This window comes from Xyrauchen texanus, chromosome 2, assembly GCF_025860055.1.
Source record: "Xyrauchen texanus isolate HMW12.3.18 chromosome 2, RBS_HiC_50CHRs, whole genome shotgun sequence".
NCBI classification, from domain to species: domain Eukaryota; kingdom Metazoa; phylum Chordata; class Actinopteri; order Cypriniformes; family Catostomidae; genus Xyrauchen; species Xyrauchen texanus.
In genome coordinates, this window is record NC_068277.1 from 57,372,402 (window position 1) to 57,391,501 (window position 19,100).

At 37.1% G+C, this 19,100-nt stretch overlaps 1 protein-coding gene across 1 annotated transcript in view; it reads right to left on the reverse strand.

The window, feature by feature from the left end:
- Positions 1-553: 553 nt before the first annotated feature.
- ndrg2 (NDRG family member 2) overlaps positions 554-19,100 on the reverse strand; it is a 118,013-nt gene continuing 99,466 nt past the window's right edge. The window contains exons 15-16 of the mRNA XM_052141889.1: positions 11,439-11,490; positions 554-4,781 (exon numbers count right to left, since the gene is read on the reverse strand). Coding sequence (XP_051997849.1) covers positions 4,618-4,781; positions 11,439-11,490 — 216 coding nt within the window. The 3' untranslated portion in view covers positions 554-4,617. The remainder of the gene's footprint in view (positions 4,782-11,438; positions 11,491-19,100) is intronic.

Here is a 19,100-nt window from a genome sequence, read left to right on the forward strand (position 1 = left end):
TTGTAGTGGAGATGAGTGGTACCCGGTGGGGTCTTCTGCTGTTGTAGCCCATCCGCCTCAAGGTTGTGCATGTTGTGGCTTCACAAATGCTTTGCTGCATACCTCGGTTGTAACGAGTGGTTATTTCAGGCAAAGTTGCTCTTCTATCAGCTTTAATCAGTCGGCCCATTCTCCTCTGACCTCTAGCATCAACAAGGCATTTTCGCCCACAGGACTGTCGCATACTGGAAGTTTTTCCCTTTTCACACCATTCTTTGTAAACCCTAGAAATGGTTGTGCGTGAAAATCCCAGTAACTGAGCAGATTGTGAAATACTCAGACCGGCCCGTCTGGCACCAACAACCATGCCACGCTCAAAATTTCTTAAATCACCTTTCTTTCCCATTCTGACATTCAATTTGGAGTTCAGGAGATTGTCTTGACCAGGACCACACCCCTAAATGCATTGAAGCAACTGCCATGTGATTGGTTGATTAGATAATTGCATTAATGAGAAATTGAACAGGTGTTCCTAATAATCCTTTAGGTGAGTGTATATGTAGTATATATAGTATTTATTTTTTTTTACTATAAATTGTCCTCCCTGCTCAGGAGGGGTGATATGCTTATGTAAATCACAAAAAAAAGAAGCCCTACAGGCCATGCCAAAAGTCCCATTTTCTGGTCAAATATTTTCTAACTTTGTACATTGATACTACAGGCCAACAGGAACCCACAAACCAAGAATGGCCCACATTCACCCTTAGGGGGCGCTACAGACCACGCCCAAATGTCCCATTTTCAAAGTGATGGCATTTCCACCTCATTTGTTAAATTCTTCTGAAACTTGGTGTACATGCCACATTTCTCATGGGGAACAAAAAGACTCAAGGACCAATAATTTCCGACATGATGAATTTTCCTTTACACTGAAAATCTTTTGTTTAGGATTAAGACAGAAAGACGTTTTGGATTCCTCCATTGGGAGGGTTTAACCCCAACCCTCTACTGATCAATTTTGAATGATTTGCCATTTTGAGGAGGAATCGCATTGCTGCTTGCAGCTATATTGTTCAATTTGTTTCTGTATTTCACAGTCCATGATGAGGACAATTACCACAATTTACTGATATTTTTAAGAAATTATAACTATTTGAGTTGATAATGTTATTATTGCATATTAGGTTTTTAATATTATAAAGAAAGAATAAATGAATTCAAATTTTGAACAGCTTAATATATTTTCATGACAAAATAATCTTGTTTGTTTATGAAAACTCAACATAAGTGTAATTTTATCCTTTTTATTACCTTTCCCCCCAGTTGTTCATAGTATTACACAGAGAAGTTCGCCACACAATTACTTTTGATTGCATTCTGTTATTCTTGACATTTTGTTTTAATTATATTATTTCCTTTTTAGTGCTAATGCTAAAATGTACACAATACTAGCTCACTAATGTCTAATCCATGAGAAACACAGAGACAGAAATCTAGTAGCCTAGTTCATAGAAAAATAATTGACAAAGATGTAAGAGTTGAATCAAGGAGAGGAGTCAAAAACATAAGAAACAAAATGGACAAGCATTTACATTTACAACACACATGCCAAGTAAATCTAAATCTTTATCCCTGTTTGTTTTTAACTGTCATTATTCTCACAATTGTAATCGTTATTCATCTGTTCAGTAGGTAAAACATTTCAGAATCCATCTTCTTCCATTTCTTGGTAGAGGTTCTAATATATCTGGGTGGACTTTTTAATATTTACCTTAAGCACAATTATTAATATTCCCAACATAAACATGTAGTTAGAACGAAACAATCTATCAATCCTAAATGAGAAAATGTCTCTAAAACAGAATCAAAACAATTGAAATATGTGATTATTTCCATGGACACAGTGCTGCGGTTCCTATACTTGCAACAAATGTACAAACATTACATTTGCACATAATTATTAGAAGAACTTTCCAGTAAATTTAAAACTATCGGACTGATTTTATTTTATTTACTTTTCAGTGCAGTATTTTGCTGAATGTGATTGATGATGATGCATCTGGGTTTGTGAGAATTTTGATCTACGTTGTTATTGGCAAGTGTCAGCTGTGATGGAATATATATATATATATATATATATATATATATATATATATACATATACACGCATATGCTCTTTCAATTAAAACATTATTTTTAAGGTATTACTTATCTGGGACTGAGAGCTTAAGTGCTTTTAGGAAAATGTTAAATGTTTCTATGAAAATGTGGGAGCTTGAGCATAAGGGCATGCTAACTTGATAATCTCATTGGCTTGCTAAGGTAACACTTTACAATAAGGTTGTAAAGATTTACATTTATGCAAAAGCAGACGCTTTTATCCAAAGCGAATTACAGTGCACTTATTACAGGGACAATCTCCCCGGAGCAACCTGGAGTTAAGTGTCGTGCTCAAGGACACAATGGTGGTGGCTGTGGGGATTGAACCAGCGTCCTTCTGATTAACAGTTATGTGCTTTATTTCTACAGCATTTACTAATGTTGATTACTAACTAATCTCACTACTAAAAGGCCTACATTTTTACATTAACAATAGTTAATGTTTTATGAGCTAGAAATTATCAATAGTATATTTATACCTTAACATAAATTAGATGAATAAATGATTTTAACATTTAGTTTAGTTTATAATTGAATGCATTAACTAATATTAACATATTATAACATAAAATAACATAACATTATTTTAAAGTGTTACCCTTGTGTATTGGAAGAGCTTTATTGGGATATTAGGTTAATAAGTGCAACATGGCTATACCCTATTGGCAGTAAAGGGGCTGGTTAGTCAGCAAAATAAGACAAGCATATTTCTTCCTCTGGTTTGAGTTATTGTCATTCTTTGAAACAAGTGATATGTTCCACAGAGTGTTAAAGCATGCACTACACACTGGCTCACTTTCAGGCATGTTAAAATGGGCAGACATGCAAATAGGCACATGTGAAGAAGATCCTATTGATACTCTTGTGTACACGTCACTATGGCATTATGTACACTCCAAGCCAGAGCTATTGCTCTCAAGTTATATTAGAGAGCAAGGTGGAAATTTAAAAAGACAAATGCTCATCACTGTGAACTCATCTTGAACGTTTACAATCAAACACTTCTCATTATATCCTATTATGTCCATTATACAAATTAAATGACAGGATACACGGTAGAGGAACTCCTTGTTTTAGGTAAATATTGCATGAATAGAGCTAATTATTTTTATAATTTTCCTTTGAATTGGACAAATTCAAAAGGCTTCATAATTTGGTTGCTTAGGAGACCTGGCTAGATTCGCTGAGCACACCCTGGATTTGAACTTGTGACTCCATGTGTTAGTCACCGTCAATAATCGCTGAGCTAACTAGACTCCACAAATGTATTTTTTAAGTTATCAATTTGTTGTACACCGCTTGGCTTTGATACTAATGGTTAACACAGTGTGCTCCACTGGCTGAGCTCCTCTGGAGGCACTTGACACCAAAATTTAACAGGATTGGTAAAGTGGTCAACATGACATGAAATTGTACTATTTGAATAAATGTTCCAGGTCTTATTGTAAGCAATTCATCAATGCATGCCATTTCAATGGAAAAATGCATCAAAATGCAACATCTTGCTCCGACCTCTGAAGCAACTTTCCTTTTTGTCTGACCTCATAAATCCCTATTAATTTTCAACCCCTCCTTCCAAACTCCTCGCTCCATTATGGTGTGTGGCAAGCACTTTTTCACAATCCAATCAATTTCTGATGTATAGAATCGAGTCCCACCCTACTTCTTTTGTTGTTGAATATACTGTTTCACTCAGAAATAAGTAACATTAAGGAAGTTAAATTAGTTGTGAACACCATTCGCCATATGTTCACTTTAAAGGAACAACTTGTTTGCATTTTCCCAATTAAAAATTGTAGACTAATGTGTTCAATCAAATTTTGACATGCAATTCAGAACAGGCAAAGATCACATGGCCCCAACCCCACAACCAAATAAATCTAGGCAAAATAGAATTACAGTATTTTGCTGTTTTCTCTTTTGCTTTTAACATATAACTTTTCTCATATGGGCAAATGATAGACATGAGCTGGCTATAATTGACAGAGACAACTATTTCAACCTAAAACTGTTGCCACAGATTTCCGCTTGGGTCACCACATTAGTACAGACTAAAATACTGTACCCCTCTGACAGCAGCAGGATTGTATAAGAGAAAAAAATAACAAGGAAAAAAGCACACCAAAAAACGAAATCAAAAAAGAAGTTGATACACACATTATGAGCTTACACTGTATATTTTTTTCTCTATTCTTTTGTTTAGAAATTCAACATATAACTAAAAGAAACGTTTTTTCATTGATGCTGTGATATTAATGTCATAATCAATATTCATATTAGAAGTATTATTATTATTGGTTAACACTACAATTGGGTCTCATTAAAGGCCCAGCACATGTCACAGAGCTTAAAGGGCCCTATCATCTGCCAGACGAGTTGATGACGGGAGGGAGAGAGTGACTCGCACTTTCCACCAATCAAATGACTCAAACTTTTAACTACCCATTTATCCACCTCTCTCCCCCTCTCTGGCTCCCCTTAGCAGGACACCTCCATGGTATGGGATGGGCTTGGAGGAAGCTGTCCACCCAGTGAACCCTGGGATAGTGTGCGGGATCTGGAACGGGACCCCTCCATCGAGTATGAGGAAGAGAGAGAGGTTGTGCGTGAACGAGAGAGACGAGTCATGCAGGATGATGCCACTGAAAGACAATGGAGGCAATGGGAAAATGGTGAAGAGTAAATACAAAGACAGAAATACAACTAAATCATCCAGGAAAATTGGCCCTGCATTGGCCCCCTTTTTTGCCATTCATTGAAAGAAATTGGTGTATGTGAAACATTCTGTCTTACATCCCCCATTTTTGTTCCAAGGAAGAAAGACACTTTGGAATATTTTTTTTACACGAGGGTGAGTAAAGCATGACATTCATATCTTTGGGTGAAATATTCTTTTAACTAGCTTAACCAGCAAGAAGTTTTTGATCACACTGCTTCTTGCAGGATGACCAACATTTTAGCTGGTAAACACCTTGACTATGCTGATCCATCATCTAGATACATTAAACCAGCCCTAACCTGAATAAACTAGCCTTGTGCCTGTGCACAAAACAAGTTCATTTAATATTAAGACATTAACTATTTATAATAATAATTTAATTATTTTAATTACAAATCTAACACAAATCCATTATACATAAAATGTGTCTGTTGAGTCTTGTCAAGCTTGGGTAGCACACTTCTAGTTAGGACACAATGTAATGGTATTTAGGCTGGTTGTTTTTGCCATTAGTGTACTGTAAAATGCAGTCAAACAACAAATTGCAACACCATGCAAATGTGTTAAGGTGACCTTGAGAGTACATTTATAAAATAGTTCCTCAATTTTATGTATTGCTGATATAAAAATGTAATATCTTTAAGTAGTTGTTGATTTAAACAGGGTTGCTTCAAAGTCTTTAAATTAAAATGTAAGACTTTTAAAGAAATTTTTTAAGACCTGAACAAATAAAATGTATATCATATGTCCATATAGAACAAACCCACACAATCTCAAAATAAATCCTGTATCACACATTCTTTTACTTAAACAGGCTGGGGCCTGGGGCACACATTCAACAAGGCCTTAGAACTGCTTATCAGCAAAACAGGGTATCTGCAAGTTTAGTTTCTAACGAGTGTAATCTGTACAAATGACAATAAAATGACTAAAGACCTATGACTTATACTATCATTTTTAATATTGATAAACTGAATGTGTGAAACATTTTCTTAGACTTTCCTTCCTGTGACAGGGCTACAAGAGTCTAAATTGAATTAAATCCCAGAAGCAGATTGCTGTGGAGCCAAAATACTAATAATAACCTGAAAAAAAAACTTCCGGCCTTGTATATTGTTAAAAGTCCTGTGTTATGCACCAAATAAATATATATATTATTATTTTATTTTTTTATATCTGTACTTCACTGATTCCAGCTGCTCATTCAAACAGATAAGAGAAATACAGTAAGTACTCAACCAGAATTAACCTTTTTATCTTGGGGATTAACGTGGCGATAAAACTTTAAATTCTCACATGTGAGACTCAAAAATCACAGCCAGGATGCGCAAAGGGACACTTATGGCACCATCGTACAGGTGAAACTCGAAAAATTAGAATATCGTGCAAAAGTTCATTAATTTCAGTAATTCAACTTAAAAGGTGAAACTAATATATTATATAGACTTATTACAAGCAAAGTAAGATATTTCAAGCCTTTATTTGATATAATTTTGATGATTATGGCTTACAGCTTATGAAAACCCCAAATTCAGAATCTCAGAAAATTAGAATATTGTGAAAAGGTTCAGTATTGTAGGCTCAAAGTGTCACACTCTAATCAGCTAAACACCTGCAAAGGGTTCCTGAGCCTTTAAATGGTCTCTCAGTCTGGTTCAGTTGAATTCACAATCATGGGTAAGACTGCTGACCTGACAGTTGTGCAGAAAACCATCATTGACACCCTCCACAAGGAAGGAAAGCCTCAAAAGGTAATTGCAAAAGAAGTTGGATGTTCTCAAAGTGCCGTATCAAAGCACACTAATAGAAAGTTAAGTGGAAGGGAAACGTGTGGAAGAAAAAGGTGCACAAGCAGCAGGGATGACCGTAGCCTGGAGAGGATTGTCAGGAAAAGGCCATTCAAATGTGTGGGGGAGCTTCACAAGGAGTGGACTGAGGCTGGAGTTACTGCATCAAGAGCCACCACACACAGACGGGTCCTGGACATGGGCTTCAAATGTCAAACGTCTTACCTGGGCTAAAGAAAAAAAGAACTGGTCTGTTGCTCAGTGGTCCAAAGTCCTCTTTTCTGATGAGAGCAAATTTTGCATCTCATTTGGAAACCAAGGTCCCAGAGTCTGGAGGAAGAATGGAGAGGCACACAATCCAAGATGCTTGAAGTCCAGTGTGAAGTTTCCACAGTCTGTGTTGGTTTGGGGAGCCATGTCATCGGCTGGTGTTGGTCCACTGTGCTTTAATAAGTCCAGAGTCAACGCAGCCGTCTACCGGGACATTTTAGAGCACTTCATGCTTCCTTCAGCAGACAAGCTTTATAGAGATGCTGACTTCATTTTCCAGCAGGACTTGGCACCTGCCCACACTGCCAAAAGTACCAAAACCTGGTTCAATGACCATGGTATTACTGTGCTTGATTGGCCAGCAAACTCGCCTGACCTGAACCCCATAGAGAATCTATGGGGCATTGCCAAGAGAAAGATGAGAGACATGAGACCAAACAATGCAGAAGAGCTGAAGGCCGCTATTGAAGCATCTTGGTCTTCCATAACACCTCAGCAGTGCCACAGGCTGATAGCATCCATGCCACGCCGCACTGAGGCAGTAATGCAAAAGGGGCCCAAACCAAGTACTGAGTACATATGCATGATTATACTTTTCAGAGGGCCGACATTTCTGTATTTAAAATCCTTTTTTTTTATTGATTTCATGTAATATTGTAATTTTCTGAGATTCTGAATTTGGGGTTTTCATAAGCTGTAAGCCATAATCATCAAAATTATATCAAATAAAGGCTTGAAATATCTTACTTTGCTTGTAATGAGTCTATATAATATATTAGTTTCACCTTTTAAGTTGAATTACTGAAATTAATGAACTTTTGCACGATATTCTAATTTTTCGAGTTTCACCTGTATAGTGTGAAGAAAGCAAGTTATTTTGATTAACAGTTATAATTATTTGTTTTTTATTTTTTGCATTTTGTTGTATAAAAGGTGATCTAACATTGCAAAGTGAATGGCAATATATAAGTTAAAGCTTAGTTAGCTCATTAATTGGTGTATAGAAAAAAATGCTAAAATGTCAGACTAAAATACTGGATCAATTGAAACCCTGCTCATAAGCTTAATGAAATATATATGTGCTTATTTTGATGTTACATTAAAGTTACAGATGAGAGTCTGGAGACGAGAAAGACTGATAGCTTAGGGGCAGTGTGCTTGGATCTCGTGCAACAGGTTGCAGGTTTAAAACTTGCTTTTGTTATCTTATTGTTTGTTCAATATGGAAAGTAAAATACATCTAGCAGATTCACAAAAATCCATTCGGTACAAATCATAGGCGGTACAGTCACATAATGTGGCAGTGTTCATGATTACATGATTAATTCAGACAGTAGTCTATTTTTTTTTATTTATTTGTTCTGGTGATTCGTTTGGTCTCTTCATATAAAATAAACTAGTGAAAAAAAACTGCATCTTCATTCTTTTTTGAAAAAATAAAATAAAAAATATATGTTTTCAACACAGTTATATATAAAATTGTGTTGTATTACTTTTATTTTTTATAAATATATATTTTTTTAGTTTATGTTGCTACTCTAATCGATCATGTCTGGACTTTCCTGGCAACATTTTAGTTCCTGCCACTGCGATGAAAAACAAATCCATCTGACAAGATGTGGGGCAATCTGGTCTGAACATTTATTTCAAGTTTTAATTTGTATAAAATTCCACGTTTGTCCCGATTCAAAGGTATGGGTGGAAATCTAAATATCCTAATCTTCTACAATCTTTTGGAAATGGAATGTCACAACAACCCCAACACGGAGCCTTTTTCAGCACAAACTAAATATTTAAACGGACCTCTTCTGCTGCTGAGGTAAATAGTAGTTGAGAATCGCTAAGGCGCTGTGTTTTTACCACTTATGTCTATTAAAAAAAGTTTCTAGAACTTTTTTTTTTATGTGCATAAAAAGTGTTAAACAATTTCCTGTGAAACATTTTTGTGCATTATTTAGGACTTTATTGAAACCTTTTAAACACATTTAACATGTTTCTCCACAAAACCTTTTAAAATAATTTGTTAATATTTATTAAAAGAAAAGTATCTTTCTAAGATGCTGACATGAGATGGGGTGGGAAAAATGGGTTCATGAAAGATGGACTCGAACCTGCATCACACATAAAATCAAGTCCACTGTCTGGCACTCTACTGATGATGCCATTTCTCAGTTAACACTACAGTGATTTTCCAGGATTGAGAATGACGCAGGGCAGCCATGCAGTTGCCGCCGCACTCCTAGCCTTTACCTGACTCAAAGCCTTCTCTGCATGGCCTGATCTTCACAGAGCCCCTCCGATAACCACAAGAACAATGTGTACTTTCAGTTATAATTCACTCCCTTTCAACATTTTATTTCCATGTTTAAAATACGTTGTGATTATTTATTAAAATAAAGTGTGTGTCTTGGATGACATGAAATGGGGATGAAAGAGTGCAATCGGTAAAATCAGTTGGAACATGGATCTGTCCTGACGTCCTCTACAGATACAGTAATCATAGTATCAACATGGTATTTTGTAGTCAAATAATTGTAACCACAAAATTAAGCATGGTTATTACAGTGCATTCAGAAAGTATTCAGACCCCTTAAATTTTTTCACATTTTGTTGATGCAGCCTTATGCTAAAATACGTATGTATTTTTATAAAATTAAATGTTGTATTTTTCCCCACATCAATCTACACTCCATACCCCATAATGACAAAGCAAAAAACAGATGTTTGATAACTTTGCAAATGTATTAAGAAGAAAAAATGGAAATATCACATTGACGTATGTATTTAGACCCTTAACTCAGTACTCAAATGAAGCACCTTTGGCAGTGATTACAGCCTCAAGTCTTTTTGGGTATGATGCGAAAAGCGTTGCACACATGAATTAGTGGATTTTCTGCCATTCTTCTCTGCAGATCCTCTCAAGCTTTGTCAGGTTGGATGGGACCATCATCCATTTTCAGGTCTCTCCAGAGATGTTCAATTGGGTTTAATTCCGGGCTCTGGCTGGGCCACACAAGGACATTCACAGAGTTGTCCCTAAACCACTCTTGTGTTGTCTTTGCTGTGTGCTTAGGGTCATTGTCCTGTTGCAAGCTGAACCTTCTGAACAGTCTGAGGTCCTGAGTGCTCTGGACCAGGTTTTCATTAAGGATATCTTTGTATTTTGCTGCGTTCAGCTTTCCTTCAATCCTGACCAGTCCCTGCCGCTGATTCTACCACCACCATGCTTCACCACTGGAATGGTATTGGGCAGTAGATGAGCGGTGCCTGGTTTCCTCTAGACATGACGCTTGGAACTGATGCTAAACAATTCAATCTTCATTTCATCAGACCAGAGAATCTTGTTTCTCACAGTCGGAGAGTCCTTTAGGTGCTTTTTTATTTGTCTTGCACTGAGGAGAGGCTTCCGTCTGAGTGGCCATCAGGTTCATGGTCACCTCTCTTACCAAGACCATTCTACACTGATTGCTCAGTTTGGCTGGGCAGCCAGCTCTAGGAAGAGTCCTAGTTGTTCCAAACTTGTTCCATTTAAGAATTATGGAAGCCTATGTGCTCTTGCACACCTTCAATGCAGCCAAACATTTTGTAGCCTACCCTAGATCTGTCTCTCAACACCATCCTGTCTCTGAGCTCTGCAGTCAGTTCCTTTGACATCATGGCTTGGTTTTTGCTATGATATGCATTTTCAGCTCCGAGACCTTATATAGACAGGTGTGGGCCTTTCCAAATTATGTTCAATCAATTAAATTTGCTACAGGTGGACTCCAATCAAATTGTAGAAACATCTCAAAGATGATCCAGAGAAATGGGATACACCTGAGCTAAGTTTCAAGTATCATAGCAAAGGGTCTGAATACGTATGTCACTGTGATATTTCATGTTTTTCTTTTTAATAAATTGGCAAAGTTTTTTTTATAATTTAAAGCATTTTAGCACAAGGCTGCAACATAAAATGTGAAAAAAAATGTATAAAATGAAGGGATCTGAATACTCTCTGAATGTTACCACCATATTACTTTAGTACCACCAGGGTTAATTGCATTAAATCTTTGGCTACGTTCACACTGCAGATGAATGTGGCCCAAATAGATTTTTTTTACTCGCATGTGACACAGACCTGTTAATTGAATGACCATATGTTTTTCTGCCAAAAAAAACTTATACTACTAGTAGTAAAACTGCATGCTTTTAACTTTTAAGCACACAGCGTACGCAGATGATACATTTATTAAATTAAATCATTGCCTTTTAAACTTTAATAATCACATCAGGGTCATATCGTAATTCTAGTCTTTGTGTCCTCAAACTCAAGACAACTTTAAATTATAATAGAGACTTTTGTTATACCTTTTACAAATTTTAAACTTCTTGTGACCTTAAATGTTAGAAAACTGAATTTAAGACATTAAGACTTTTTAAGGACCCAAAGGAACCCTGTTAAATCAATACAACTACTATTAATAATGTTTTTTTATTCTCATTTATAAAAAAAATAAAAATAATTATAATCTCAAATTACTTACTGTATCCCATGCCTTGGATGAAGTACTTGAAAGCCTCTGTCACTTTGCTGGGCTAAAAAGATACACACTTTATTTACACACAGAACTTTAATCTTAATCAGTGCTTGAAGTGGCAGAATTAGGTTGATTAGTATTAAACTTGACGTTTTGGGGTAAATAAATGATACTCTGAGACTGCTTTTGTTTGCAACCTATGTTTATTTAAAAATAAATAAATACATTGGTGAGTTTATACTATACGGCAGGGCTCTTCAACTATATTCTTGTAGGGGCCAGATAATCCAGATGAAAACTCAACAGGGGCCAAACTTTTTTTACATATTTATCTTACCTAACACTTTCATTGTAACTAACATGCAGTGCTGGGCAGATTCCTTGTGATTGTAATCAGGTACTGCTGTAAACAAGGTTTTGCATTGATAGAATGAGTGCTTTTGAGGATGAAATAATCAAAGAATTTGCACAAGAGTTTAAGGTTAGTGATATCAAAACTTTTGAAGTTATTCAGAGTTTCATTTGAGGTGCGTAACACAAAGTGGATATCCTTAAGGAGAGCTGCATTTTCTGCTTTGTTTAATTCGTTATGTCTGTGAAATTCTCTATAATATGATTTCTGTCCTATGCTTAGACTCTCTACAATTGTTTTTAATTTTCCCATATGTTTTCTGTGCAATCGCTCGCAGAGACTCGCATACCCTTATATAAATATGTTTTTGCCTATATCATCTCCAATATAACCCTGCCCCTAAACACCGCCTAATGACAAAACCGAATGTGACTGGTGGCTTTATATGTTTATATGTAATTTAGATGGCTTTTCCTGTCTAAATTAGCGGTTCTTGACCAACTGAAGCTGCTTTAGACCCCAGACCTATGCCGTAATCAGGTATGGCTTTGCGAGACTATGCCCAGACAAGCTTAAACACGAGCGTTCCAATCTAGTGTTGTGTAAATTGACATTTAATGACTTTTAAATCATAAGTTACACAAAATACTGGTTAACCAAAACTATAGATGGTGAAATAAAAAACATCTTGTTCTGTTTTACAGTTAGCTTACAATCTACAACAGAATTACTGAACCACAATATTACATATATACACACCTTACAATCTTATATACACACCAGAAATTATGAGGGAACAGCTGTCAATGACATTGCTGTGCAGTCTATATAATATATATATTTAGCACCTCTAAATCTGAGGCCATGGTTCTCAGCAGGAAACCGATGGAGTGCGTACTCCAGGTAGGGAATGAGGTTTTGTAGTACCTCGGGGTCTTGTTCACAAGTGAGGGGGACAATGGAGCGGGAGGTTGGCCGGAGAATCGAGGCAGTGGGGCGGTATTGCACTCGCTCTATCGCACCGTTGTCACGAAAAGAGAGCTTAGCCGAAAGGCAAAGCTCTCGATCTACCGGTCAATCTTTGTTCCTACCCTCACCTATGGTCATGAAGGTTGGGTCATGACCGAAAGAACTAGGTCGTGAGTACAAGCGGCCGAAATGGGCTTCCTCAGAAGGGTGGCGGGCTTCTCCCTTAGAGATAGGGTGAGGAGCTCAGTCATCCGTGAGGAGCTCGGAGTAGAGCCGCTGCTCCTTTGCGTCGAAAGGAGTCAGTTGAGGTGGTTTGGGCATCTGGTAAGGATGCCCCCTGGCCGCCTCCCTAGGGAGGTGTTTCAGGCATGTCCAGCTGGGAGGAGGCCTCGGGGAAGACCCAGGACTAGGTGGAGAGATTACATCTCCACACTGGCCTGGGAACGCCTCGGGGTCCCCCAGTCAGAGCTGGTTAATGTGGCTCGGGATAGGGAAGTTTAGGGCCCCCTGCTGGAGCAGCTGCCCCTGCGACCCGACTTTGGATAAGTGGTTGAAGATGGATGGATGGCTGGATATATATATATATATATATATATATATATATATATATATATATATTATTTTTTTTTTAAACAAAAAAATAAATGTGTCCTGATCAGGTTTGTGTACATTTAAGAACATTTAGCTAAAACCACCTTCAATAAAACAAGTCTTTAATGTATGAAAGTTTTTTTTTTAAATACATATGTTGTAAATACATTATATTTGTAAAGCCAGTCCAGTTATTTTCATATAATGAAAATATAATTTCGTATAATCCGACCGAATGTTACTGCATATCGTGATTCTTCCAGTATGTTTTGTAAATAAAGTGAAATTAAGTACGGTGTGATTGTGTGTTTCTTCTTCTGTTAGCAGGTAAGTGCCATGTAGTAAAATATAACAACAGCTTATACTCAATCCCTTTACTCCAAAAACTCAATATCATAAAAACTAAATATCTAAGCAATACATTTCCACTTTCTGTCAATTGTTTTTCCAAACAACAATACAATGGGATAATAATCTGTATAAATAAATACATTGAATACTATCAAAGATTAATTTGGATGTCAGTAAGTGTGTATTAACCCTCCTGAAAAGTTTGGGGTCAAATGGACCCCACAGTAATTTGCAATCTCTTAAAAATAGGCTAAACTGTATAGAAAAACCGGAATCTTTCTGACTTTTCCTAAATTTATTAGAGGAACGTGTAAATATGTACTTCACTTAAGAGTTTTCAAAATCTCTGTACAGATGTTTGGGATCATATTGATCCCAACATATTTTATGGTAGGCAAATTGGAACAAATTTACAGCTTTATTTTCCACTATTGTTTTACCTTTGCTGACTGTCTCCCATGATATGGCCAAATTATTACAAAAGTATCCCTCACCTTTATGCCCTAACATAAGTTCCCTTATGACTCAGTTCACTTGACATTGCCTGTTTATGCGTATTAACGCATATGGGCCTTCATACACAACCTATCTGAAACCTCTCTATAATAATGCCAATATTTTGGCGCGAAACTGACCGCTATAAAAACAGGTGCACGGGCAACATTTCCTCAGAATTTCTTCCTTCAAGACAGCAATCATCTCTTGTCTCAAAGCCCTCTACATTTTGTCGTCGATACACACGAGTCAGCGGAAGGAATCTTCACGGCAGCGAGAAGACTCTCCACTCCCCTGCAGTGTTCCGGCGAACATCTCTCCACCTCGCCACTTGACGCTTCGCTGGTGAATGAACCTCAGTATCTTGATTCTTTGCAGCAGGTCGGCAGGTGTAGAGTATCATTTAAAAACCAATTGTATTTGTGTGATATAAATTATATAAATATATATTGCATATATATTTATATAGTATCTAAAAGAGTCACTTACATGTTTGCATCCTTTTCAAGATGTCGTTCCGTAAGTGTTCCTTGTGCGAGAGACACATCCCACCGACAGACGGTCCTCACTGTGAAGATATGAGTCTCAAGTTGCTTCGCTCACGAGGGTGAGGAACGTGTATGCGCCACTGACAGGGAGATGCTCCACGTTCTTACAAGGGCAGTCGAAGAGCTTCACCCTGACTGGTCTCCCCCAGAGGAACCTGAACAATCTCACCTCGATGAATAGTTCTAGCAGTCCGGATGCCGTCAAACACAGTCCCCGAAGTTCATAACAAACTATTTAAGTCCTGGTGCGTGACCTTATACGGTTATACGGTGCACTCGCGCAGTGATGCCATCCTCTTCAATGTGGATCACGGGAAAGAAAATGGTTATGCCCAATTACCCCCTGTGGAGGAGGCGGTAGCGGCACACTTCTGCCCAGCGAATAACATGTACATCCTTCCAAACCGTGTCGACAAACGTCCGCACTGGCGGGAAAAGCTTACTGAGCAGCAAAACAAGCTGTATCAGCACTCCGCACTGAATGGCGGTGCTCCAGGGCAGAAATGAGTGATAAGGAAAAAGCCACACTTTTGGATGCTCCAGTGTCAGCAGCCGGCCTTTTTGGCGGCTCTATAAATAAGTTTGCTGAGCATTATGTCGCAATTCAGCATCAGTCACGGACTATGAGGCACTTTATGCCCACACAGAGTATATCACAGCCGGTTCACCCTTGCTCTGTTTCGAGTCAGCACCCCACTAAAAGCCCCATACCTGCTGCCTCACAGGCACCTGTGTATCAGCACGTGCAGCAAAAGCGCTCCTGACAAGCACAACCCTTTGAAGCGGAAAGCAGAGCCCGCGATTCCCTCTGGGTCTGCTCCAAAAAAGGCTTGATTGGAGAGACACAAAACACTGTTCCCCAACTCCCCACTATTGATTGTCAGATAGGAATATTGTTGTTCAAAATGTATTAAAAATAATTGTTCTTAGAAATGCAATAAAAAATTTCAATAAGTGCAAAAAAGAATACAGCATTCGTTGCAAATGCACAAGATGCTCACAAATTCTCACAGAAGAGCCCCTTTTTCCTCTACAAAGCACACACATTATGCGCAACCACTTCACTATAGTGACCGTCGCATCATATCATACGGTGAGCAAACGAAATTGCCCTTTGTCCATTAAGCGGATGCGTGGCGAGCCCTAACGGGTATTTCAGACTGGGTGCAAAAACAATTGAACATGGTTATATGGTCCAATTTTGCACACCGGCCTCCCCGTTTTAACGGCATTCTGTCTTCCACGGTTTCGTACGATGACGCGCCAGTGTTATGAGCCGAAATACATATCTCATTGTGAAAAACGCGATAGAGATTGTGCCAAATTGTCAAGCACAAAAATGGTTATACCACCATTATTTTCTTGTTCCAAAGTAAGACGGCGGGCTTTGGCCAATCCTGGATCTGCGACATTTAAATCGTTCACTTATAAAACGCCTATTCAAAATGGTCACTCAGAAAAGGATCTTATCGCATGTACTCCCACATGATTGGTTTGCGTTGATTGAAAGTATGCATACTTTCATATCAAAATTGTGCGACATCACAGGATGTTTTTGGAATTCGCGTTTGTGGGAACAGCGTATCAATTCAAAGTCCTGCCCTTCGGACTGTCTTTGGCTCCTCGTACATTCACAAAGTGCATTGATGCGGTTCTCGCCCCTCTGAGACTGAGCGACTTGTGCATCTTGAACTACCTTGACAATTGGCTGTTACTGCCGCAAACAGAGGCTTTGTTATGCCAGCACAGTTTTACTGCTTCAGCCAGTTTACAGTGTCCATCTCAGTTCAAACTGGGGAGAACATTTCCACTGAAACTTGTTTCAGAAAGCATTGGGATTTGTGGCGGTGGCATCTCATGCGGAAAACAATTTTTGGGTATACAGATAAGTGTAAGACATCATAAGAGACTATAAAGGGTCTACTTTTATTTGTGCACACTCACAATAACAACAAAATCTTGTTCTTTTGTAAAATAAAGAAAATAAAAAGGGTGAGCTTTCAGCAGTCTCTGTGTTCAGAAACACGTCACTAAAATGAACTGAAACTCTGCAAATACTTATCTCACAAACATGAAACATATGTCTAAAGAAAGCTTAAAATGTCTACTTTGAAATAAAACAATTCAAATTTAAAACAAATATACTCCCACAATGCAATCTCTTTGAAACAATGTACAGTTTTGTACCGGTCCATCTAATTATCTGTAATGTGATCCCACCCACCAGCAGAGCACGCCATTCATACACTAATGTGCTGAGACGATCAACGCAAATGTACATGCCCCCGACTGTGAGGTTTGATTAAAACATACTTCATTCATTTTTCTGCGCGTTTGTAACGCTACACAGGCGAGGAAACTGCAGGATATTAAGGAAGACTTAACATTTTCATCAGAAGAAGACTGGGACTGCGATAAACATTTGTATTTTTAAGAGAGACTTGATCCAGCCAAGGATAAATTTTCGGATGAGTAAGTCATTTAGTTTTAATTAGTTGACATGCTATTTTATATAAACGTACATATTTTACTAGTGGGACTGTTTACAGACTTGCCAGCCAGGATTCAGAGTATTGACATTTGAAATATGTCCTAATAAGCAAGTTTTAGTTCCATTTAAATAGTGTTTTGGCTAAAGCAGGTATTTCAATTGTATGCTGTATAATATAAATATGGTATGTAATATGATATGATATAAAAATAATATGAATGTTTAGATTATATTTGATCTAGTGTTTATAATGCCTCATTATCATCAACAAAGCTTGTGCTTGCAAATATGTGTTCAGGTTAAATTAGTAAAATGCACTTTAAATATGCCCATATTAGAAAATCAGCATATTATAATGATTTCTGAAGTATCATGTGACACTGAAGACTGCAGTAAATGATGTTGAAAATTCAGCTTTGATCACAAATTGCCTTTTACAATATATTTAAATAGAAAATTGTTCTTTTAAATTGTAAAAAGAGTTCAGAATATCAATGTTGTTTCTGTATTTTGGATCAAATAAATCCAGTCTTGGTGAGCAGAAGAGACTTCTTTTAAATGGTAGTGTAGGTCTAAAATTAAGTAAAGTCTTTTGTATAGCCAGATTTCTTCTTTTAACTTAAAACTTGATTTTGATCATTAAGTCTCCTCACATTCATTCTCTATCCCTCATTGATAGGCCCAGGGGAGGCGCCTTTTGTCTCTCAGGTTTAAATTACGATCCATATTCATGATCATTCACGCCTCCTCGCATATTACCTTTCAACACTAAAATGGTCTTACAAAAGTTAAATTACTATATTGTTTTGTATGAATGAGTGATCAGGATGGTTTTCACATCATTTTGTAGCAAAAACTCTAGGCTACAAGATCCAATTCTCAAAATCTTGTGGACAAATGTTTAGTACCTGTTATATGGCCTTATTTCAGTGACTTAAAATGTAAATTTTTTCAAAAACCATGCATAAATGTTATTTTCTAAAAAATACAAACCTGTACACACATGTTGCTCACATATTATTGTAGCCCAGTTTGTGCTGAATACAGTGTTATCAGACTTTAGCCATTAATATGTTTTTAAGCAACTGAAAAAAGCACAAATGTCAAGGCATGCCAAAACTTCTCCAGGGCCCAAAATACCCTCAGACCCCAGAGGGTTAAAGCACACTCAACTAGAGGCATGGCCTCCTCATGGGCATGGACGAGTGGTGTGTCCTTACAAGACACATGTTTTGCAGCAGGATGTTCCTCTCAAAATACATTCACAAGGTTTTACAACCTAGGACGTATATACATATATATATATATATATATATATATATATATTTTTAATATATATATATATATATATATAGGGCTGTCAATTGAATTTTTTTTATTGAATTAATTACATGATGTCCCGATTAATTAATTGCAATTAATCACATTTAATCGCATATACAAATATTTTCTGAGAAAGCCCCCATATATAGCAATAATTAAATATATAATGATGAAATAATTATACATAGTTATCTTTAAATATTAAAATTTTTTATATATATATATATATATATTCAGATAATTAAAATGCATTACATTCTTGTGGCAGAAGAGTTAATCATTGATAAGACAATACAAAAAATGCCTTTCGAATACAACGTATTGATTACTACCATATTATTGAATATAAGCCAATCATTGGCATACAGTTCACAGAAATCCATTTTGCAAGTGAATTTGTCAATCAGTTCGAGATTAATTATTAGGGCTCGTTTAAGGACCTGTCAATTTCAACAAGCATCAGAAATGCTTGTGTAGCGTCTCGGGCGCGTTGCGTCATAAACAAATAAATTTTAGGTCACTATGTCAATTTAAATATAGTTTAATAT